Below are 25,080 nucleotides of genomic sequence, written 5' to 3' on the forward strand. Positions count from 1 at the left end.
ATTTCAATGTTGCATCAACTTGTTTCATTTTTGCAGACCAAAAAGTAAACTGCCATTTTCTGGGGATTAGGAAGATAAGGGAAATCTGGAATACAGACCCTGGGTCAAACTTTTTTTCTGTGGATTTTAGTCTTGTCTAAATAGGTCAGATCCTACCCTGACTTAAGTATCTTGCCATCCCTTTGAAGTAGCACAAACTGCCCTGGGTTTAAATCTGGTCACGATTTGCTAATATATGTGCACCTAACTCTTACTAGCCTTCTTAGAAAATCTGTGTTATTTTGAGCAGAAAATATGCTTATCTTACTGGGATGAAATAAGATGTATTGGTTCCAGACACATCAGTATTTTGGGACCCCTCAAGGACTATTCCTTTAAACCACCTTTCTCTCTGGCAGACTTTTCCTTCTAATAACATCTTTCTCAGCCAAACACTAAATCTGATTCTGCCTTGCTTTGTACTTTGTGATGTCATTTATACTTCTGTAAAAGTAGATGAAAAGTATAAAGCAGGTGCAACACTTCACACAAAGTAAATATTTTCACAAGACATAATACAGTAAATAATCGATACTTACCACTGTTCCTCTCAGTTAAAACTAGACGTGGGTGAAGTCTATTGTTTATTCACTGAAAATGCAGTTGTATTTGTACTGAATCTCTTCACAAATTCAGCCTGAGTTTGACAATTAGTTTGGGCTTGAAAAAAAATATTCAGGGGCCCTGAAATCTGGGATGTGATGCCTAAATCCCAGTCTCTGTGACAATGGCTATTTATTTATGTTAAGTGAGACAATATCAACTGGAGACTATTCTGCAGCTTGATAGTGTGGGCACTCTTTTGAAAGGTGGGAGATATGCATTCCTATACTTTCGAACAGAGGAGGGAGCTGAGTGTCTCCACAGTGCTAATGCAGTACGGATCTAGCCTTTAATTTCTTTGGCTTATTACAGGTGCCTGAAAATTAAAAATTAATTTTGTGTTGAAAGGAATGTTTTCGATTAACTTGAAACAATAATATATTGGTCTTCTTTTAATCTGCTTGATGAAAATGGTTTGTTTCAGGTCCAAACTCTTTTCCCTTCCAAATTTTTGGTAAAACTGCCAAACAGAAAACTCATTTATTTTCATACCTAGTCCAACCCTGTCACCTTCCTAATAGACTATAAGTCAAACTCAACCTTCCTGAATCAACAGCTGTTTTTCTCCTGCTGCTGAGGAATTAGTTATCTTGTCTACAAAGCAGTTTAATCAAACCCAGGCAGTTTGCTGGCACCATCCAGATGCATGTTATGCCATTACCTAGTGCTCGGCCTCCTACTCTCACTGTTGTTCCCACCAGCTGCACTGAAGTTCCCTGCCTCTTTTACTGGATCACTGATATAGTGGATGAAACAGCTGTACAGAACACTCCACTACTCAGTTACACCATATGAATACCATTTGAAGCAAATACATGGGTGTTGGGATGATACTTTCCAAAGCTTGACAGTTTCAGGATAACAGTACTGTGTATTGGAACATACCTACAATCAATGTGATACCCATGCTAAGGGAACTAACCCATGCGGTCAATCCTCGACTTTGACTAAATTCTTCCAGCCACTCCATGTTGAGTATGCCAAGGGCCATTTGTGACCCCATGATGAGTATATGCACGAGGAAAGAAGAAAGGACAATCATCCAGGCCCATCCACCATCAATGTTTGAATTAGGTTTAAGCGTTTTCTTATTATCGTTTGAGTCATCTTCTTGAATATCTTCTCGACTGCTGTACATTTTCTCCACAGTATTCTAAAACATACATAACAAATTATTTCAAAGCATACAGAAAATAGACAAAGGTTTGTGGTTTTGTTGCTATTATTTGCTATTAATTATTTTCCAGAAATTTGTTGGAGGTAATTTTTCAATCCACTTTCCTCACTTTTTCCTACATTTGTTTGGGTTCTCACATACAAGAACAATATGAGGGCCCCAGGAGAGCATGAATGCACCCACAGCACTAACTTCACCTGTACAAATAGGCAAAAAAGCCTCAAGCTAAAACTGTGCTACTAGAGCTGATACAAGAATAAAAGTTACATAAATGTTTCAGGGATGTACTTGGTAGCCATGTTGGTCTGAGACAAAAAGACATACAAAAAGCTAGAACTCTTGGTTCCAAAATGATACCTTTTATTAGACCAACTGGAAAATGGCAAGAAAATTGTCCTTTTCTGCTTTCAAGAAAAGGACAATTTTCTTCCCATTTTCCAGTTGGTCTAATAAAAGGTATCATTTTGGAACCAAGAGTTCTAGTTTTTTGTATGTCTTTTTGTCTCAGACCAACACGGCTACCAAGTACACCCCTGAAACATGGAAGATGCCAAATTTTAGCCAATTTTGGATTTTAAGCTTCACTGCAGAACAAGGAAGGTTTTTTTTTGCCTCCCTGCTTGCCATCTGACACCTCCAGGGAAGGGATTCTACCTGATCAACACATCAAAGAGCTACTCAACATAGCTCACAAAGACACGCTCATGGACCCAGAGGGACAGCCTTCTATCTTCAGCTCCCTCTGTGCAAAAATGAAGTTTATTTCCTACCTATGGGGACCTTTTACCATCTTGTACCATCTACACTTTTCCCAGAGCCTGACAAAGGGACTTTGATTCCGAAAGCTTGCAGAAGAGAACAATTTTCTTGCCATTTTCCAGTTGGTCTAATAAAAGGTATAATTTTGGAACCAACAGTTCTAGTTTTTTTGTACATAAATGTTTCTACATTTTTTCAATGTTTTCCAAATTTTTTTAATTAAAAAAAATGCAGGCCAGATCTATCATTCCAAAACTGGCAGAGAGCTTTTCAAAATATTTCATCAACCTTTTTTTCTCTCGTTTATCTGGTAGTTTGGGCTGTTTAGTTTTTAATTTTTAAATTGGAATAAAATTTCAAGTATCTAAAATGTTTTACCAAAATCCATGCGTCACGGCGGGGTCCTCACAGAGGGCCGTGATCTCCTTGAGGTCCCTCGCTCCGTGTCAGGCCGGCCCAAGACACCCTCTAATTCTCGCCCGCCACGTCTTGTTGGTCAATATAATGTTGGGAGGCTGCCTTGTGTCTTCCCTGGGCACGGCTACTCGGGACCTCAGTCCCCGCGGTTCTTCCAGACCCCCTGGGGGTCTCCCGATACGGTGGGTGTTCCTCGGACACCCTAGCCTTATGGGCTATGCGTGGCTCCTACCAGCCCCTAATACCACGCCCCAAGCCTCGCAGATGTAATGGACATTGTCCGGTCTGTACGCCCGCTTCTCGGGCCTCCTCTTTACTGTGGCCCACTCTGGGCTCCCTCTCTCGTGCCCAGCCTCTTGCTGGGACTCTCGTCTGGCCCACTCTGGGCCTCCCCTGCCAGTATGGTTCTGCTTAGGGACTCTCTAGCGGGCCTCCGGTCCTATGGGCCAACCGCACGGGCACGCTCTCTGACCCTGGCTCACCGCGCTGCTACTCCCTGTCTTCTCGGGGCAACCGCAGCGCCCTGCCTCAGTCTGAGGGGTGTTACCGCACTAGCCTGCGGCCGGGCTCGCTATGCCCGTCTCGGGCTCCTCGATATGGCCCCGCTCTCTAGGGCTGCTCAGCATGGTGCTCCCCCTCTCTGGGGCTCGCCGCGCCCACTCTGGGCTACTCAATAACGTACAATGGCGCTCCCCCTCTTTGGGGCTCGCCGTGCCCACTCTGGGCTACTCAATAATACCACCCCTTTCCTGGGGTCGGGGTCTATGTTCCCCCACACGCAATCCGGGGTCTAGGTCCCCGTCCGCAACCTACGGGTTGCACCCGCGACCCACTGGCCACGCTCCTCGCCGCCAGTTGCTCACGCGCTGGCGTGCGAGCTGTGCCTTCCCTGGCGCTATGCAAATAATGCGCCCTCTTGGCGCTAGGGCACCCCGCACTCTCTGGGGTCCCTATAATTGAGGCCTCCTCCAACCCCTACAGCCTCACCCAAGCCTCCGGGTGTAATAACAGAGCCAAACAAACACAAGCCTCCTGGCTGTAACACAAACATAAAGCCCCCTGGCTAAACCTTTAGTGCCCAATCCTCTCAGGGCTATCATGAGCTGTACTCGCTCGTCGGGCTTCTCCCCATATCTCGGCTGAGGGAGCTCCTGCCTCTCTGGCTGCTGGCAGAGAACTGCCAGCCTGGCCTCAGCCCTGGGCTTTATAAGGGCCAGGCCCTGCCTCCTACAGGCAGCTGGTTCCCCTTGGTTGCTCCGGCAACCCGCAGCTGCTCTCATTACCTGAGCAAGCCTCAGCTGGGCTCATCATGTCAGGCCAGGGCGCGCTCACTCGCTCCCTGGCAGTTTCTCCTTTCTAGGAGCAGGGGCACCGAGGTGCCCTGCGACACCATGGAACTATTGTTATGGTGATATGTATCTCTTCCTTAGCCAGTCTCAAGAATGGCCCTATTCCAGCCTGCCCAAACCCCACTGACTGAATGCCAGTTCTCAGGATGGCGTTTTAGGGACACCAGATAGAAACAACAAGCTTTTATAACAAATTTAGAACATGACCATGGCCTTCCTATTTTAGAACAGCTTTTAGTAGTTTTATAGCAGTTTTTAGTAGGATGCCAGTTTTTCATTTAATTTTAAAAGTAAGATGATTGGAAAACTGTACATTTTTTCTGCATATTTGTTTGTAAGTCTTGTATTTTAGTACCAGGGCTATCCATGAGGGTATTAGTGCACTGATTATAGTTTGCCTTTTTGGTTATTGCAATATGTTTCTGCTAACTTATATAAGATTCAGTGTCAAGCCTTGGATTGGCCTTGGTTTCAAAATAGGGTAAGTATCTATATATAATATAAAAACAGAAGACACCTTCTGCTATCCCAGGAAACTTGGATTATGGATATGTATGTTCAAAATTACAAAACTTTTAATAAAAAAGGGAAATGATAAAAAGAAGGTAACTTTTGTGCAGAGAAAATCAAGGGCAATTGGTAGTAGCAGGATGGGGTAAAGAAAGAAGATAAAAGATGTATAAATTCAGTGATCTTCAAAATGCTGTGCTTATATAAATTATGGACAAGACACCTGATTCTGCCTTTCTGGCACATCCAAAACTCCCATCAAAATCTATCTCATGGACAGTTTCTTTTTTGCCCTCTCTTTCACTGGTGTAAATCCACATAATTCCACTGAGATAAATGAGCTATTCTAAATTTGTGGTAGTGACTATTATAATCTACACTAATGTTAGATTTGGATACACAAAGGTTTGCAGCAGCAGGTCACAAATACATTTTAGTGATTTTGTTTGTTTTATGATTCCAGCAAATAAAAAGCTCAACAAAGAAATAATTCTAAAATACAATAATAATTTAAAGTGGCTCCACGAGCCATTTTTAATTGAACAACAGCCAGGATGCAGAACCAAATCTGCCCCTCAGTCTGATTTATCCTGCGACATATTGAATTGTTACAATACTGAGGAGCACCCAGAGGTTTCCATGGAGACGGGGAATTTCAATGGTACACACTACAAGAGAAGGTAGTTTTTCCTCCTTTTTTCCCCTAGAGAAATGGAAACAGGAACTGGCTTCAGAACCAGTCCAGAGAAATTAAAAAGAGTGAAACAAAATTTCGGATGTTCTATAAATCTAATTTATTCTTATAATATATGATTTTTGAAGCAATATTAACTTTTGAGAGATAAAACAGTTCTTTAAAGTATTCTTATGTGATATTTTTCAATAGGAAACAGACTTTATTCATTAATAAATGAAAACCAATTCATGTAACATTCAAATTCAAATTACAGGAAAACCTCATTAATTTGAAATGCAGGGAACCAAAAAATACTGACTTTGAAATAAATGAGCTTGAATTATCCCAAGTATTGTGCGTACATATGGATTTAGTTCATCCACGTGCTGACCTTACTAACTGATAAGAACAGAGTGAGGAGTTATCCCAGTGACTAATTAAGTTGCTTCTATGGTATATAGCACAAGGAGTTACTAATGTAGAAAAGCAGAAATAATCTAAGGGCCCTCTCCCCTCTGGTTAAGTCAATCTAGTGCTGAACTGTCCTGCCACCCTCTCCCTCCCATGGATCCACCATCCCCCAATACCATGAAACCACTCCCAGTTCCACCAAACTGCTCACGTTTCCATCAACCCCCAATCACACCAAACTGTTCCCAGTTGCACCAGCCCGATTGTGCCAAACTGCCTCCAGTATTGCACCAAACTGCTCTTGATCCCACCAACACCTGATCCTACCATACTGTTTCCAAGGGTTTGTGGTCCAAGGAACCAGAAAATTGCTTCAAATTTCAACGTAGCCATATTTCAAATTATTCATATCATAAAGTACACAAAAACTTATTCTTTTGGCTGGGGAATGACAACAGCTTCAAAGCTTCCAATACTTTGAATGATCCAATACTGAACTAATGAGGTTTTCCTATAAAGCCAACAGAGCAAATTTTCTCTTCCAGGATAGTTCAAAGGGTCATGGCCATATATTTAATAGAATATTGTAACACAACAAAATATGTAGTTCTAATTAAATTATTAGATATCAAGAATCCACTGTAAAGAAAAAGGATTTTAGGTGGACAATGGACAAGGGATTTTAAGTTAATTTTAGGAATCTGGAACTTCAGATACTCCATGTCTCAAGTTTCCTGTAGTGGTCAGTAAGATCTTGGGAAAAGTTTATAGATTTTTTGGTATGAGATTTACTTCCAAATGGGCAAAAGAGGCGTCTAACACAGGAAACTTTAAGTGTCTGATGCAAAAAGCTGTTTTATGTCAATTTTAAGGCTTCTTCTCTCAAATATCTCAGTCTATAGGTCAGTAGTAACATTACTCAAGATATTACACCAGTGCAACCAACTACAGAATTCACACCAAAATATACTTCTTTTAAACAGCAAGGAAAAGATGGGATGGAGTTGACAGAGGGTTCTTGCCCACATTTTAATATATGTAGGAGGGAGTCCTGCTCTGTTGTACTCCAGAAGTTCTATAAAGGGCTGTGGGAAAGACATTTTCTCCTTTGGATATCCTAACATGCCCAGAGGAGAGGCTTTCCTGCAGAAGCTCTAATGGGTGTGAGAGTGGGAGTTCTGATAATGTTGTGAACTGACATCATAAACACAGCAAGACTGCTTTACACTACTTGGGGATGTAGACCACATGATCACATCCCTCTTCTCAGGGTGTGTGAAGTCACACTTTCCCCTTAAAATGTTGGATACATACATGCAGCATCTTGTAATTTACCCTACTAGTATATGTATTGCTGCCAAAGCATATTAGTCATCTATATGGAAAATAAACAGTAAGCAATGCTTGCACAATGTATTAAAATGAATTATGATGAAATAGTGAAAAACTGTTTGGATTTACAAGCTAATTTGGCAGCTCAGATGTCTACCCAGTTAACTGTTTCATCACTTGCACTTGCTGAATGCTGTGCACAGCTAACTGTATAGTGAAATGTCTCATTCACTAGATAGACAAGGTTTTTTGGGTAAATCTGACATCTTTTATTAGACCAATTCATTCACTAAACTGTACTTTAAAAGATTATTAGTTGAAAAGCAAATATAAAGCACACAGCTGTTGATTATAAGTTAGATACTAGTCCTAACCTGGCCGCACTGGGAAGTAAGAAGGAATAAGGATTTCTACAGTATGATACATCAAAGGAGCATGCAAACTACAAGCAACTAATACTTCCCCCCACAAGCAAATGGTCTAGGAGGCAAGAGAGAGTGAGCAATGCTATGTCAGTGTTGCACTGCATAGAGTAGTCAGCTTGTTGGGTTCAAGGGGATGTATCCCTAAAAAGGATAAAGTGGCTTTTTAAGTAGGAGGGAAAGAGCAAAGTCATACCTCACAGTTCCTTGCTGGAGGTCCTGCAGAGTGTAAAACTATCTAAATGCTCAACATTGCCCTAAAATGAATAAATACATGGAGTCAGATCCTCACATAAAAAAGAGAGAAGAAAACTAGGTGATTAAGAATCACTTAGTAAAGATATACTGAATAGGTATGATCATAAAAATAGTATGCTATATAAGAATGAGGAAAACTTGCAAGATATTAAACATGGCTGAAATTTATTTAAAAAGTGTCTGATGGACATTTTATTCCATTATTTAAGAAACAGAATGTGATCACATACCCTTCAACAGACTCAAGGCACCCCTTGTCAGTTCTTAATTTTCATGTGATTTTTTTACTACAGAAAAATAATAGAGCAATTCTTCTGTTGCAAAGAGCTCAGACAGACCAAAATAAGCCAGAATGTTTAACACTTATATATTCCTACTTGAAATAGCTGGGTTTATCTTGTGAATCATGTTTGCACACCTAACAATGCTAACATTGCGTAGCACTCCATAGCAAACCTGAAAGTATCTCAAGGCCCCCCAGGGTGCCAAGGCATCCTGGTTGAGAATCACTGCCCTACAGTGACAAATTGATTTAACAAAGTGATACAAGCTAGTTCCAGATTTACAACCACCACCAACTCAGGGTTGAAGCAAAATGCTTACTTTTACTGTATATGAATCAGATTCGATTTCCCACATCTATTGCATTATTAATCCTCCTTTATTTTTATCTCCAGTCCAGAATCTGTACTGTAAATAAACTCATAAGCAGGAAGGTCACTTGCAAAAGTTGTGCAAACTCTCAGCAACTGGACAGAGCTAGGATTGGACAGTTTACTCCTCACTATTGACTCAGCATATCCTTGGCCTATTATATTGTGCATTGTGGAAAGATGGACTTACCCTCCCTCGGTCCCTTTGCCAGGCCACAGCACCAGAGCCAAATAGACTGTAGTACCCTTGAAGGCAGAAAAGCACTCTTTACAACCACAAGAACCTAAATAAATTATTATGGAAGTGACAACAGCTACTTTGTAAAAATATCTCTTCCAAACAACTAAGATGGTACAGTCCTCAGTCCCAAAAATACATGACTAGGGCACCAAACTAGCTACTGGGTTTGGAAGTGGGAGAAGCTCCTAATGGCCACATTTTTAAGAACTCAGGGTTGGACTTTCAACATCTCAATTCCCCAGAGAGGGGCCAGATTTTCAAAAGAACTGAGCTCCTATTTAGCATCTAATGAGAGCCAGATGTTTAGAAGCGCTTTAGAAGGCTCTGCATACAGCGTGCAACCAATATACTGTGCTCTTTAGAAAACTGCACTACAAATTTAGTAGTGTTAAATAGGAGCTGAGCTTTTCTAATAATCTGACTCACCGTTTCTTCCTGTTGTGGGGTTTTTCTTTGTTTGTTTTTAATACATCTGTCCACAGTTGGACCTTCTCCTTCCCCATTAGAGTTGTGGAGAGTAAGCGAATCACCGCAAACCTATTTAACATTTCTATTCCTCTGTAAAGTTCCAAAAAAGGGAGGGAGGCAGGCCAAGAACAGGGACATAACGTTCATATGAGTTTTCCCTATTTCCAAGTGTCTCCACTACTCCCAGCTATGCTTTGGTTTTTATTCCTAAAATCCAACTACCCTGGATCCTGAACAGGCCACTTGATATGCAATTTATTGCAGTTCCTATGGCACATCAGTTCTATGTATTAGATAGGCCCCATTAAACTTAATAGGAGTTCTGCATGCAGGACTGTTAGGTTTCTTCCTGTCTCACTGAATACACTAAGCTAAATGAGAAGCAACTTCTGCTGGGTGTAAACCACCATCTAAGGTGAACTACCGCTAATACAGCTTTACAGATGTGAAGGCCAGAGGGAAGCATTGTCATCATCTGATCTGACCTCCTGCATCACACAGGCTATAGACTGCCTGTATCCTTTAGTTCAGCAATTTGTTGTTGGGTTGGACCAGTTCTTTAAAAAAAAAAACAACCACCCATCTGCTCCTGATTCAAAGAGCCCAAGTGATGGAGAATTTACCATTTCCAGTGATTGATTATCCTTGCTATTAGAAATAACTAAATAATAATGCACCTCTGAATCCTGCTTCTACCCGAGAACCCTAGTGCTTTACAAACAGTAATGAAATTGGTCTCAACGTGTCCCTGCTAGGTAAAGCAAGTATAATTAACCCAATTTTGCTGAGGCACAGAGAAGTTAAGGTCCAAGTTTCCGTAGGGGTGCCTTGACTTCGGATCCTCGCCCACAACAGAGCCAAGCGCGCTGCGCAGCGCCAGACAGGACGCGCGGGCCCGGGGCAGGGCTAACCCAGGGCGCCGCCAGCCCCAAGCCCCCTCCTCCCTGACATGCTGCCGGGCGGCTGGGCGCTGGCTCCTGCCCCGTGCTCCGGAGGAAGCCGCATCCCCATGCCCATGCCCATCCCCGCCGCTGGTGCCGGGAGGAGGCGGAGTGTGTTCCGGGGCTGCCTGGCAGTGCGGTTTTAAGGGCAGGTTCCCAGCGGCTCCGCCACGCGAGGGGGCGGCTCTGGGCAGAAGCGCCGGGGGGCATGACCGCTAGTTACCTCCGTGCCGCAGCGGCCGCGCAATGCCGCAGCCCGGCCCCGACAGCGGGCAGCGCCGCCGCCCGCCCGCACACTCACCGCGCGGAGCCCGCTGCAGTCCCGGGGCTCGCATCCCCCGCGGGCCGGCTCCTGCCCTCTGCCGCGGGGCCCGCGCCGGCCCTCAGTGGCGGGAGGCGCCTGCGGCCCCCGCAGCCGCTCGCGTCCCGCCGGGGGCCGGCTCCGTGCTGCGCGGCCGCGCACCGCCACGCCGCCTCATCGCCGCGAGACCGGCTGGGTCTGGTTTGGCCGGGGAGGCTGGCAGCCCTCTCACACGCACACTCTTGTGGCTGGAGCTGGATGCAGTTTCTCGCTCCCCAGGTTCCTCCTGAGCCGGCTCCGGAAAAGCAGCGCACACGGGAAGAGCCCGGCTGTTCCGCCGCGCGGCCGGGCACGCTCGGCACCGGAGCCCAGCCCGCCCCGGGACCCGGCCGCCCGCACACTGCCCCGCCGCCGGGTCCCTGAGCCTCCCACCAGCGCAGACCCAGAGGGTGCCCCCGCGGGCGACAGGGGTGCCAGCCCGGGCGGCATCCCCGCGTGGGCTGCTTGAAAACCAAGTACGGTGGTAGAGTGAACTTACCCGGGAAGCTTCCCTTGGGGGGGTTTGGTTATACCCCATAGGTTTCCATCGCGGGAGGATCTGAGCACCTTCCACCAGCACCTTAAGCCATCATCTCCACGTGGAGCTCTTCCAGAATACTCTTCCCAACAGCCCACTCCTTTTTCTTATTGTATTTGTCTTCACGCAATGCCCTGGAACTCTGTGGACCAGAAAGAGGTGTGCGAGGTGTTAGACAAACACTGTCCCTGTGTGCCTGCAACCCAAAGAAACAAGAGATGGAGTTGGCCAGACCCAGAGAACAGGGAAACAATGAGTCCATACTTGTCAGCATGAGCAGCAGCAGGCACTTGAAAGTTGGTTGAACTGAACATGAACAAGGCACTCTTATTCCAGAATAAATAGCAAGGTGCTTTAAATTTCCACCCCACCTTAAAGCAAACTTTAAAAAGTAGACGGCACGAACATGTGTTACGTACTTGTTCTCTCTCCTCCTCTCCAGGTAGACGTGTATGTGATTGAAGGGTTTGTTCTGGATTTTGTTTTTAATAAGTACTTTGATATGCTTATTTAAGGTCAAAGAAATATGCTTGGCAGTTGGCACTAAGAGCAGAAAGGGATGAGATGTGTGATGGTTTTCACTTTCTGAGAGAGTTCATTCCACTGTCTTAGGTCCACATCTAAAAGGTCACTGGGCACATCTACACGAGAAGCTTAACTGCGCAGTAGTGTAGTTTACTGTGCAGCAAGCGCATGCATCTACAAGTGTGCAGGCATGCTGCACAGTAAAAATGCTTAATTGCAAGTAAATCTGTTACCCGCAAATGCAGGTAGCAAATTTACATGCAATTAGTTACTGCATAGTTATTCATATGTACACATGACCTGGGAGCAAGTTTGCTCCTGGATCAGCCCTGCTGTTAGAGGGCCACCCCAGGGCCCTGAGCTAGGAGCCTCTCTTGCCCCAGGGCTGGGTGGCCTCTGTGGTAGGCTCTGCCTCAAGCTTTAAAAGCCTCGGGACATTTTGAGCCCTGGGGAAAAGCAGCAGGGAGCCTGAGGCCAATCCAGGCCCTTGTGTCTCTTTGGCAGGCTGCAGGCCAGCTGTCCTAGCCTGCCTGCATCCTGGTGCCACTGCCTGGGCCTGCTGTGCTGCATGCCTGCCAGGCCCACACTCTCCAGGCCTGCAGGCTGACCAGACTACTGCAGGCTCCAGCCAGGCCTGCCAGCTTCTAGCCTAGCTACAGGCATCTCAAACAAGACTAAGGATGTCATCTTCCCTGTTTACTCAGCATTGGTGAGGCCACAGCTGGAATACTGTGGCCAGTTCTGGGCATCACACTTCAGGAAGGATGTGGAGAAGCTTGAGAGAGTCCAAAGGAGGGCTACCCATATGATTAGAGGTATGGAGAGCAGTCCATGCGATGAGAGGCTGAGAGACGTGCGTCTATTCAGCCTGGAGAAGAGAAGACTCAGAGGGGCCATGGTGGCAGCCTATCAATATGTAAAGGGCTCATATGAGGGACTTGGAGGATGTCTGTTCACCCAGGCTCCCCAGGGCAACACTTAGACTAACAGTCAAAAATTGCTAGAAAACCGCTTCAGCTTAGACATAAGGAAAAACTTTACAACTCGAGTGTCCAGGGTCTGGAATAGACCCCTAAGAAGCGGTATAGTCATCTACTCTGGATCTCTCTAAAAAACACCTAGACACACACCTTGCTGAGGTCATCTGACCCCAGCAGTCTTTCCTGCCCAAGTGCAGGGGAGCTGGACCTGATGATCTCGAGAGGTCTAGTCCAGCCCCTACCATCTATGAAGCTATGAATCGCTTGCTTCACAGTATAATTATTAGAGACCAGAATGAGATGCAACGTCAGGGACATATTATTCTGCATGACCCTAACACTGAGTTCTTATAGAACTATGTATACCTTGGACTGGATTGACTTAGTTTGACAATTCCTTTGTTTATGTGCTTTTCATTACTTTCCAGATAAATATGTAATCAAGAGGAAGAAGGAGACATCTGACTCTGGGGAAAAGAAGACACAGATAAAGGAAGGAAAATAGAACACAAGAGGAGGATTTCCCCAGGGAATTTAGCAGGAAGAATACATATACAGGAATATGGTAATTGCTTAATTTTCCCAGAGGCAGGCAATATTGACAATATATAACAATGGCCATTGAGTAAAAATCACAAATTGAAAACAAGGGTCAGATTCTGGGTTGTAATCTGGTGTTTTTTTGCTGCTGTGGCAGTGCAGAGTCTGGGTGTTTCCTTAGTGGAAAGGAGACCTACCTGCAGAGAACTGAAAGTGTCAGTTGCCCTTTTGGATCCCAGAATGGGAGGGTGCTAAGATAAGGAGTGTGGCTGGACCATCTCAGCTCTTTAGTGTTCCCCAAATGGCAGGTTCTTGAGATTATAGGACTGGCCTCAGTATCAGGGAATTATGGTCTTCCCCTTTTTGGCCACAAGTGAGGAGTGAAGCTGAGAAACTAGCCTAAGCTATTTTCAAGTTACTGAGTCTTTTGCATACTGTTTTTTTCAATGAAGCAGTATCTGCAGTGCACAATGAAAGTACCTTTTATAGAGTCTTCTATGTAGTAAAAGGCAGGTTCTGAAGACAGAAGATGTGATAAAGCTTTAACCAAATTACTTTTTCCTATATGTTCTGTTCAGTAGTAAAGTCTTCATTCTTGGCTTTGGATCCTATGTAGAATCAGAATTCTTAGGTTTATAATGATAAAGTTCTGAGTAGTTAGTGTTACAAAATACATATGAAAATATTCTAAAGCCCATATATAGGCAATGATGCACCATTTTTGAAGCGAGGGCTGCGCAGGTTGCAATCATCTGGACCTGATGATCTCACAAAGTCCCTTCTAGCCCTAAACTTCTGTGAATCCCTTGGCTGCATTGCATGGCAGGGATCCCTCCACTGTACCATGCCAGCACTCCTGGATACTGTGCCCCATGGCCCTCCCACTGTGCAGCTGGCACCTCCCCCCCCACACCACGTCATCCTCCTTTATCCCACAGAATCCTTGTGCTGTGAGCCTTCTAGCCACAGGTTCCCTCATCTGCATCTCCCTGCATCACCCTAGGGCTGGGGGCAAGAAATGGAAGCTGGAGGAGGGAGGGGCCCAGAGACTCTGGTGGTAACAGCAGCAGCTGAAGTGATTAGGGGAGCAACACCCAGACAAGGAGCTGAGGTACCACAGGTAGCCCCTTGGAGGCATCACGTAACCTGCCAGTTGGACAGCCCTGCTTTAAGCAATGTCATCATTTTGCACTTGTTGGCTCGAAACCGCTGTGACATTTACCACTGATTTAATTGGGCCATAAATCAGCTATGATAAATTTATCAGCTGCTACAATAAATATTGGTGGATACAATTATGTTATTGTCACAGCGTACCAAGGTATGCCTGCACCTTTAATAGCAGAAGCAGCCTAGCAAAGGAGCCAGGTAAGCTAGGCAGAGCTCCGCAGCTGCAGGTTGCTTAAGTAAGAGGCTAACAAGGTAATTAGCCAGCACCTGCAGGTGGTCAGCTGACCAAAAGGGGATCAGAGCCCAGAGACACACAAGCTCAGGGCCAGGGCTGGCTGGGGTCACTCTCTTTTGCAACTGCTAGGAGAAAGTGCCTGCACAAGAGAGCTGCTTGATGCAGCTAGCTGCCTACTTTGCTATCTCTGAATATAGACAGGGGTGGGCAAAATGCAGCCTGGGGGCCAGATGCAGCCCACCAGGCCATTCTATCTGGCCTGCAGGGGGCCCCTAAAACATTTAGAAAATTAATATTTATATGCCCCTGGCTGCCTATCACGCGGCCCTTGCTGGCTTGCCAAAAGTCAGTAAGCAGCCCTCTGCCCAAAATAATTGCCTGCCCTAGAAGTTTACAAGGTACCTAGAGCTAAGGGGTATGCTATGCTATGCTAAGGGTGGGAGTGCTGTCTTTATTGTTAGTGTTATGTTATAGTCCAGGGGCTTAGGTCTTTGTTATTGTTTGGACTGGGTTGAGGCTAATAAGGGAGGAGGCGGCCTCATTAGTGCCTAGAGCAGGGCACACGATTGTGTAGAGCTCCAGTGCCAGAGAGGTGAGAGCTTTGGAGGGCTGGAAAGCCCTAGTGCCAGAGGAGCACAGTAGACAAGGGCCAGGGGGCTGGTGACAAGAGGAGACTGAGAGCTAGTGCATCAAAGCTGAGCCCAACACAGTAGATCTAGGCTAAAGAGGCCTAGCTACATTAAAAGGGTGGAGGCCAAGTAGGCTGATGCCCCAACAGAGGGTATAACTGTGTAACACCCATGATGTTTGGGGCATGGTAAAGAGGTCTGGAGTCAGACAATTGGCCCATAAAACCTGAGGTGCCCTGCACACCAGAAGTACTGAAGAGAGGCTTGGCAAAAGGCAGAAAAACCTGCGAGCTTGATTGGGGTTCAGCAGACTAGGTCCAAGTGAAGGCCCATGGGCAGCCTCCTAATTTATTCTACCAACAAGATGTGGCAGGTGAGACAAGAGGGTGCCCTTGGGGCAGAGCTTGCATGGTTGCAGAGCTACCAGGGACATCACGGCCACCTTTGAACCCAGGTCCATGACAGTTGTAAAGTGCTTTAACTGAAGAGCCATATACATCTTCTAAGTCACTGATTCTGTTTTAGAATTAGTCTCTCACTCAGCAGCTTCCCTTTCTGAACTTCAGAAATGTCTACATAATTGGGGAATAAGCTGCACAACAGAATGTGATAATCACCTGGTCTCTAGTCTTTCCACTTTCTTTTGTTCATCATAAATATAACCTGATGAGAAATGCATGCCTCAAAATGTGTCTCCATAATTGTAATAAAATATATATTCATTCAACATTCATCCTCTCTCCCCTTCTAGCATATGTGCATCAACAGCAAAACCAAAGGTTTCGTAAGCACTGGAAACTCCAAAAGGTAAGCTTGCAGACAGCACAGATTATGCACAAGTGATAAAAATCAGACTTCTAGATTCTGGTAATACTTAGCATTACATTCAGCAAAATTGTTTGATCCCTGTTGAGTATGAAGAACATTACCATTGACAGTTACAGGGTGAGAGAATATCTAACAATGCCCTTACTGACTGCTGTTACAACCCTATTATAATCTAGTGGACTTTACACCGTTTTGACTGGCTAAAATCCAAATACTATGGCTTTGTAATGTTTTCCTTTATTGCTAACTTAAATAGCAGCAGCAACAAATCTTAATCATAAAACTGAATTTCTCCCAGGCTTAAGTGTTCTTAAAATATTCTCTCTAAGACCTGCTACCCCAGCCCCTTGGTTTCTTTGTGTTTACAGAAATAGAAGTGATTTGAATATGTCAAGACCTTCCTCAGGGTCTAAGCAGAAGTAATTATTTGGCAAAAATAACTGCATTTCTATACAGGATTTCTAGCATTGTCTTAAATGATTGGATGTAATTACAACAAAGAACAATACTAAAGATACCAATCAAGATCAACATATAGCACTCATAAGGGAATACCAGGGTTAAAGTTTACCTGCATTCTTTCCATTTTACAGTTCAGGTTCTGGTGAAGAGATCAAAGGGGCAGGGTATAGTTACAGCATTAGCAGAGGTTGGTGTACTCTGCAAAGACACAGCAGGAGTGAAACTTGTGCAGGCTTCACAAGTTTAAATAAACTAGATTTCCTGTTTAATAAGGTTATGGAATCTCAGTTAATAGCACATGCATGTCATTCTGCATGACAGGATCTCCAGCTAATCTGTGCATTGCCTGCCTAATTTTAATTCTAGATCTTTGGGTATAAACGTTTTCTTGTGAAGTTTAATGATAAGTGTTTGGATTTATACTTGAAGTTTATTGTAAGCTCATTTTGTGTCATGTCATGACAAAGGGACTTGCACCCACACCTAATGTTAGACAGTAGATTTAATAATACCTTGTTTAAATGGTTTTACTGATCATTGCCGTCATAAAATAGCTCTTGTACTATTGGTCAAGTCTCCCTACTGGTATACCATACTTTTGACACTCTTCTCTACTGCTCCAGATGTCACACTTCTGTTTAAAGCTTGTCACTCTAGGTGCTTTCTTTGCGATTCCAGCTATGTTGTACTCCTCCTAGAGCAATTAAACCTTGCACTTCAGCATAGTTCAGCACACTTCAGGCTAAGGTCAAGGACTTTGCTATCTCTGGGGCGAGGAGTATGTATATGTACAGGCCTATCTAAATTCTGGTCTCTGCTATGCAGAGAAGTGCCAGCAATTCTCCAACCGAGTGAAGGTGTGGAGATACAATCAGGACCACAGTAAAGCAGGAAGGAGTTATAGCTGGGGCATAAGAGTGCAAAGGACAGAGTATATTTGTAACAGATGCCTCTAGACAAATATCTCAACTGTAGAGACCACTGGACAGCGTCTCTGTAGAGGGTCAGGCAAGACCAAAAGGAGTTTCATCCTGAAATCCAAGATCTTACTAATGCAGCAGACCAAGAGTCAGACACAGTGCTTCAGGTCAGTCAGAAGACCACCTACATCAAAGACCCAAAGTCTAGAGGGAATCACTTACAGTAACTATAATATATAGTGTTAAATAATGCAATGTACCATTACAGGGAAGTTCTGGGGACTATCAAGGCAGCACCTTGTTAGTCTACTCTTTTTCCCCTCATCCTGGGTTCTAACTCCCACCCACCCATTACTCAAAATAGCAACCATGATGGAAACTATACAAACTGCTTATTCCCTTTCCCCTTTGATATCTATCCAAGCCTTCAACTACAACTTTAGAATTCTCCTACACAGAGCAGTTAACACCACAGTAGAGGGTATTATCTCCTGCAACCTTGTTATCCCCCTAAATCAAGTCCCTGCTTCATCCCCAGCCAAAATGGCGGCACTATACGAGACAATAACATTGACATTACACTGGATTATAGCCGCTGACAAATTCTTCCAATGCCTTCTCTCTGCTCTGGTCACAGGACGAGGCTCCAGAGGCAGCAATGATGATGCCCCCTAGTGACCATATAGTTTTTCCTCTCAGATGCCTTTCCTTTAGTTCTTTCTTGCCATGCCTTGTCATTAACAAACTAGCCAATTGCCCATCAAGAATGATTTGTGAGGGGGGGGGGGGGGGGGAAAAGGGGCAGGACAGAGGCCCATGTCTGGCCCCCACTTCAGGTCCTGGTCCATTCTCCCCCACCCCCATGGTCTAGGTCCACCCAGCCTGCATCCACCTGCCTCCCCTCCCTCCCAGCTGTTGGCAGGGTCCAGTGGCAGCAGCAGGGTGCTATCACTGTGCCCCCCCCCCCACACTCCCAGCTTGTTGGGGCCTGGCAGCAGTGTACTCCTTGCTGTTGTGGTGGGTGGGGATGGAGTCTTGCATCCAGCCCCACTCCCCACTTCTTGCCCAATCAAGGGAGGGAGCAAACAGGCCAGACCCTCCCCCCCCACCCACCCACCACTTCAGGGCCAGGCCTACTTCCCCCCTCCCCACTTTGGGACTATTGTCAGGACACAGCAGCAGCAGTGGGGTGCTGCCACCATGCTCCCCACCTCCCACTCCCCTCCCTGCCAGCTTTTGTTGGGGCCCAGCAGCTCCACATCCCTTCCCCCCTGCTGCCATGTCCAGCCCCACTTCTATCCTTGTTGGGCTTTGGGCCCCTGGACCTTGCTGCTGCCCCTCTGTGACCTGTGGGCTCTCTAGCCCCATCTCCGCCCTTCCTGGGCTACTCTGAAGCTCACATCCTGGTCTGGCAAGCTAGAACCTCATGTGCCTCCCTGACACTGTGGGATGTCCTCTCATCCCTTTGTCTCACTCAAACTAGGGGTCTAAATTATAAACAATTAAGTCCTCCAGTTATAACCAGAGTGAGGCAGTTTGTGTTACATCTCCCTGCAAGACATTCAAGCCTTATTTACAGGGCCCCTGTAAGCCCAGGAGACATCCAGGCAGTCCTCTGCAACCTTTTGACTTAGTTGGTCCTTGCAGGCTAGAGGGGAAAGAGCTCCTAACTGCTTCAGCTAGCCCTGATTCAGGTAACCTCCCTAGCTATCAACAGGTGCTTTCTGATTAGCAGGGATCCTGGTTTTCCCCCCCAATTTAAAAAAATTGCAAATTCTCCAATTTAAAACCCCCAAAATCCACAATTAAAATGAAAGAGTCTGTGTCTCCATTTATATCAATTGATTTTTTACAGTTTTAAAGCAGTTTAGAGGTCTACTAGTGCCTCAATCACCATTGTAAAATAAATTCTAAATACTTATAAATTTTGGTATTTGATTTTGGGTTTTTATCATGGAAAAAAAAAGAGCTCCCCCTGCCCCCTTGCTAGGGCTATGGGGCCAGGGACCAGGGTCTGCATCCCCCTGGTCACCCTGCAGTAGCACCCAAACCCTGGCTGCTACCCATGGGAGGTGGCAGCTGCAGCTTTAAGAGAGCCCCATTCCCCTGTCCCCAGGGGTAGCACAGGTGGAGCAGAGCACATGGGGGAGCAGGTGAGGGCTGCTGGCTGTGAGCTCAGGTGTGGGTGGATCTGGTTCCCCACTGCTGCACACACTCCTGAGAGGACAGGGGGGGCATGTGCCCCCCAGATCTGTGAATGAGGGGGGTGCAGGCTACCCTCTGCAGACTTGGGCTCTCTGCCCTGCTGCACTCCCCCAGGGAGTCTGCAGCCCAGTGGGCAGAACCCAGCATGGCAGGGCCAGGTGGGAAAAGCTCATTACAACCACTGCAAGACCTCTGCTGCCCTGGCAACATGTCCCCTGCCCGCCCCAAAGCAGCAGGGGTGGTGGCATGGGGTTATGCCCCTTGCTGCTCCAAGGCAGGCAGGGGGCACAACACCAGGGCAATGCAGGGCTCACAGTGGCCACAACAAGCTTCTTTGCCCAGCCCCATCATGCTAGGTCTTTCCCACCAGGCTACAGAGCCCTTGGGAGAGGGCAGCAGGACAAGGAACCCAAGCCCACAACAGGTAGTCCAAGGGGCACTTACTCCCCTGCAGATACCTCCAGGAGCACACGCAGCAGCAGGGAGCCAGTCCAACCCCTCCCTGTCCCTCAAACAAGCTGCATGAGGCTCCCTGCCACTCTGCACTCCCCACCAGGACCCTGTGGCTGCACATTGCAGCCTTGGCCCCAAGCCACAGGCACTGCCTCCCTCCCTCCCTATGGGGGCCTTAATTCTTCCCCCCACCCCAGGCCATACATACCTACTGTGGGAGCTGCTCTCCAGGCTGTCTGGAGGCCCTGTGCTTGTACATGTACATGGCATCCCCTGCCTGACTGCCCTCCTCCTGCTCCCTCCCAGCCTCTTGCAGGCTGAAATACTGCCAGCCTGCATAGAGCTCTTTGCAAAAAAGCAAAATCTGTTTTTCTCTGTTAAAATGAAGAATCAACATTTTTCTTGGGTAAAAGGGAAAATCTGCTTCCCCCCCCCCCGTTTTGTGGGAAATGGAAAACCAAGATCATCGCTGATTAGGCTTGCTGCTCCACCTTAAGCAGCAGCAATAAGCCACCATAAGGAGTGTCTTGTCTTCCCTGCTAGACTCAGCTGCACTAAACTATTGCAAGGTAACTAGCTCTGCAGTATGCACTCTTAGCCTATGTTTTACCCCTGGCTATTTTCTTTGTAAGTTGTGCCTCCTAGTGCTCTTTCCTCCTCAAATAAGAGGAGTTTTCTGACTGTTACAGATGGCACCCAGATGTTATCAATATCACCAGCCCCACACTGGGCCCCAGAATCCTACTAGTTGAACCCCACCTGGATTCCTCTCCTCAGGCAGCCTATTCCACCTTCATCCTAGGCAGCATAGCTCCCTGATCTGCTTCCTCCGTTATGGGTGTGGTCCCCCCAGGATCTTTGGCTACTAGCCCTGGTCCAGCTCCAGGCCAGTCAGAACCCCAGGCCCTCAGCTCTTGGGCATTCTTTGCAGTGGTCCCCTGGCTGTTTGACCCTTCCGGTCCTGGCCCCAGCATTGACCAGTCAGGGGATGTCCAGACAGGTGTGAGTCTATGGCCCCACTCTCTCTCTCTCTCTGGGGGTCCACCTTCCAGACACTACAAAGCAGGTAACCCACCTGGCTGTGGGAGCTGGGATTAAGGCACCCCAACCTGCCTTTCACCAGGGTGGTAACTGGCCTGGCATTTCTTGGGGCTTCCACACCACTGAGAACCCCACCAGGCCACCCATTCCCAGCAGGGTGCAGTTTTAAATCATGCCCAGGACCAGAAAACTCCTGACCATCCCCTACAGCTCTTCCCTTACCTCCAGATGATACCTGCAGCCAGGCAACATTGTTGCCTGGCCTTCCAGTAACAAAATGCCCTGTTTATATGTGCAGCCCTGAATCTAAAATGGCTGCCCTAATCAGCCACCTGCCGGCTGTGGCCTTCTGGCCCCTTAAAGTGGCAGGCACAAACAGTGCCCTGCCACAAAACCCACAGTTTCACTAATGCCCTCAGATTTTATGCAAGTATCAGGCATTAGGGAGTAAATGACCAAGCTTTGCTATGAAAAACAATAATTTAAACATTTAAAGACTTCATCTACCCTTACTTACTGAAGAATTTTATATATTTTACACTACACAGTGTGCTGATTCTTTGGTGTTTAACAAAAGAACTAAAGCCAGGGATAGTACGTTAGTTTGGTATGGAGACTGAGGTACAGCATCTCTGTCACAGTGCCGTGGAAGCTTATGGTTCCTTTCCTTTCCTGCATTAGCTCCATCTGCGCAAACAGAAATCCAGGATATTTTCCATTAACTAATTACCCTCTTCACACCATAGACCAGGGGATCTGCACAAATAAGGAAGGTTGTGAAAAGGTATTACCATCTCAAATCTCACCAAAGACTAGAAGAGCCTATGGGAATAAAATTCCAATATGGGGGGGGAAGCAACATTGTGTCACTCTTTTGGCACTGTACCGTCTGCAGAATAGCTAGCTGTCTTTTTTTTTTTAATTTTTTCTCATACCATCTGACACACTACAATGAGCATGGGCATTGGAGAGATAAGTAATTGAATGCCTGTTCAGTCAGCATAAAAGGTGCTCAAGAGATGTTCCATTGTGTACATCCCAACAGAGGGATAAAAAGATAGAGAAGAGACAGTCAGTCTTTTAAAAGCTTGCTAAAGAGGAGAGAGGGAAGTGGGTAGAACTTCACAGAGAGATCTGCTGGGAAAGGGAGAGGCAAATCACCCTTTGGAAAGATTGGGTGCGTCCACACATGTAGGTACGTGTGCTTGCAGCAGCTCAAATACAAGCGGTGCAAATTTGAGCCAGGGGTTTTTTGCCTCAGTACACGTGCCCGGACATGCACTTTGATGTAGGGCAAATTGTGGCACGTGGGGCAAAATAACCCTGCCTGGCTCCTCCTGGATCTGCAGCCAGGGGGAGCTAGAGCCCAGGGCCAGCACCTGTCCTGTCCTCAGCAGTATAAAAAGCTGCCTTGTCCTGGCCCTCTCTGTACAAAAAGCTGCCCTTGCAAGCAGCTCAGGGCTACTTGCTCTCAGGATTTTCTAGGGCCCAGCCAGTCTTTGCCCTGTTACCTGAGGACACTACCCCTTGTGCCAGCTGGACTGCTGAAGCAGCCCTGAGAGTTCCCTGCACCCTTTACCCACTGCAGCAGTCTGGCAGTGGGGGCTGCTGCCTGGCTGTGACCTGCTGCAACCTGCCAGGCCTGGATGAGGCATCTGCCCCTCTGGGCCAGCTGCCAGTGGGCTGTGGCTGGAGGGTTGGCCTTTGTGTGGCACTACTGCCATGTGTGCCCCCTGCTGGTGAGTGCAGGGGTTTTCTTTTGTGGGGGGGTTTACTTGCTGGGATGCTGGTGTGGGGAGACAGTGATGGCGGGGATGGGGCCAGGCGGGGCTGCAACCTGGGTGGTTGTGGGAATGGGCAGGGCTGGCAGGGGTCCCCCCCATGGCCCCCTCCCCCCTCCTCGAGCCCTCCTCACCCCCTGCTTACCAGGACTGGAGCCTGGGTCCAGCTCCCTGTGGCTGGCACACTGCCTGCCCTGCATGGGCCGGCAGCGTGCCTCAGCATGAGGGTGAGGGCCAGCCATAGAGGCACTCTGGTTACTACTAGAGTATTGCTGTGGGGAACGTAGTCTTTGGCTGTCTCAGGGCACGGTCTGCTTTGGTTTTTTGGGGAGGTTGGGTTTTTTTGATTCCTGGATATCCAAGGGTCTAATTTTACCCCCATACTGCAAATTTGCAGTGGGGGGAACCTTTTCTCATTCCTGTATGTGCCACTTGCAGCATTTCAGAGGGCTTTGAGATGCTGCAAGACGTGTGTGCGCGCTCGTCTGGACCCGCCCATTGTGGTTTTCTGATCAAGGGCTGAATTGCAAACTATATTTGTTCAGCAGGCCTCTACCTCCTGTACATCCACACTGTGGGATTTTGGGTGACCTTTGCACAGATTTCTAGGGAAATCTAGAACGTAATCTCTTAAACTTCTGTTGATAACTGTCAATTATTTTATGGGTCCTGCACTATAATGTCCCATCAGGCAGTGCTAGAAGGCCAAGCCAAAAATGGCTTTGAAATAATCACTAAATGAAATTGCTACAGGAAAAGATGTAGGAAAAGTGTCTGCTCATTTCAGTTTCCTCCCTCTCCTCTTCATGTTTCCTTATCACTTCAGCACTGAAGTAATTGCATAACTATAGTTCTGACTGCAGTAACTTGGAGTCATTATTCTAAGGATCACAGCACCATGTTCCCAACAGCACTGAAATTCACACTGTCTTAAACAATGAAGGAATTGATGGGAGGAACCGGGGAACCATGGAAATAATTTAATTTAACACCCAACCCCAGGATTCCATTGATTTCCTATAGGCATCCCACAATGCAAATCCTAGAATGCTTATATTGTAACAGTGCATCATGGGGCATCTGACTGGAAGGCAGATGCTTATTTGGAAACATCAGTCTTTGTTGCCACAATAGATAAGAAGCAAAAAGACCTTAATCATAGTATAATAATGCAACATGTATACACTGGTCATCCAACACCTGCTGAAGATCATTTGATACATATAATCAAAACCTGCAGCAAGTTTCTAGTACAGACATGCCCTAAGGCTCAGTCCTGCAGTGAGTTCTGCAGTGACAAACTTCTAGGTCCCTCCACAGCTCAGGACACATTTGCAGCTTATATTATTTTAATTCAATAGTCAATTTTTTTCATTACAAGTCAAAGTTGCTTTTATTTTGGAGGATATAAGTTGAACTTACCTATCCTACCTGTTCTCTAGAATAGCCAGGACACACCCCCTACTTTGTTGGGGACTTTTTGTTTCAGTATTTTTCTGTTCACTTTTGCTTTTTTTTTCTTTCTCAAATACCGGTCAAGTATGCAATCTTGCATAGTAGGGACAACTAGTATTCATCACTCTACATCTGTCTTGCATGTGTGTAGTAGCTGTGAATCAGGAATTACCTGCAGGGGTAACATTAAAATATTCTGTACATGCCAGAGCCTCAATTTTCTGGTTTAAAAACTGTGTTAGTTCTGGGTTGCGGTTGCAGTTGGTTAATGGTCAAAGTTACAGTTATAGCTAAACGAACCTTTGCAGACTCATAGTCATGCTATTGTAACTGCCTTTTCTAAGGCCCAGCCTGAATGTTTTAGGAGTTTTTCATAATGTTACATGAACACTCTGTGACTTTTTTCTGAGATTTGATATTTGTCTCATGCAAGTATACCAAATGGATTGAATTCTGCTCATTCCATTAGTGTCAAATCCTAGAGTTATAATATACCTCAACTATTGGCAGAGGCAATCTAAATTTGCACCATTCTTTTATTATATTCCTAGAGGATCAAATACAAATTTAGCTTACATTTTGCCAGAATGTTATATTCTTGGTTGTATTCTTTAGGAATGCTGTATTTTTTAGGAAATATAATGCATAAAATGGTTGCTTTTATTCAGTATTAACATAAAACCATAATCAATAGAAACAGAGAGCCCAGCTCCTTTAGCCCT

The 25,080-nt window shown here is 46.1% G+C and overlaps 2 protein-coding genes across 7 annotated transcripts in view; one reads left to right on the forward strand and one right to left on the reverse strand.

Annotated features, from left to right (window-relative positions):
* Positions 1-21,388, reverse strand: part of SLC16A14 (solute carrier family 16 member 14) — a 42,290-nt gene extending 20,902 nt beyond the window's left edge. Inside the window, exons 1-4 of one of the 5 annotated variants that reach the window (XM_014602911.3) lie at positions 10,558-10,982; positions 8,797-8,852; positions 7,892-7,952; positions 1,528-1,795 (exon numbers count right to left, since the gene is read on the reverse strand). In XM_014602911.3, the coding sequence (XP_014458397.1) occupies positions 1,528-1,780 (253 nt within the window). In that variant the 5' untranslated portion in view covers positions 1,781-1,795; positions 7,892-7,952; positions 8,797-8,852; positions 10,558-10,982. Of the gene's footprint in view, positions 1-1,527; positions 1,796-7,891; positions 7,953-8,796; positions 8,853-10,557; positions 10,984-11,095; positions 11,277-13,659; positions 13,797-21,344 lie in introns of those variants that run through there. The other 4 variants (XM_059730975.1, XM_019491691.2, XM_059730976.1 and 1 more) reach the window with 4 other exon arrangements.
* The window catches only part of FBXO36 (F-box protein 36), a 143,555-nt gene that overhangs the window by 111,117 nt on the left and 7,358 nt on the right, over positions 1-25,080 (forward strand). For both annotated transcript variants that reach the window (XM_014602803.3, XM_019491694.2), the window contains exons 5-6: positions 13,068-13,204; positions 15,965-16,020. The gene's annotated coding sequence lies outside the window, so the exon portion shown is untranslated. The remainder of the gene's footprint in view (positions 1-13,067; positions 13,205-15,964; positions 16,021-25,080) is intronic.

This window comes from Alligator mississippiensis, chromosome 7, assembly GCF_030867095.1.
Source record: "Alligator mississippiensis isolate rAllMis1 chromosome 7, rAllMis1, whole genome shotgun sequence".
Lineage (NCBI taxonomy): Eukaryota > Metazoa > Chordata > Crocodylia > Alligatoridae > Alligator > Alligator mississippiensis.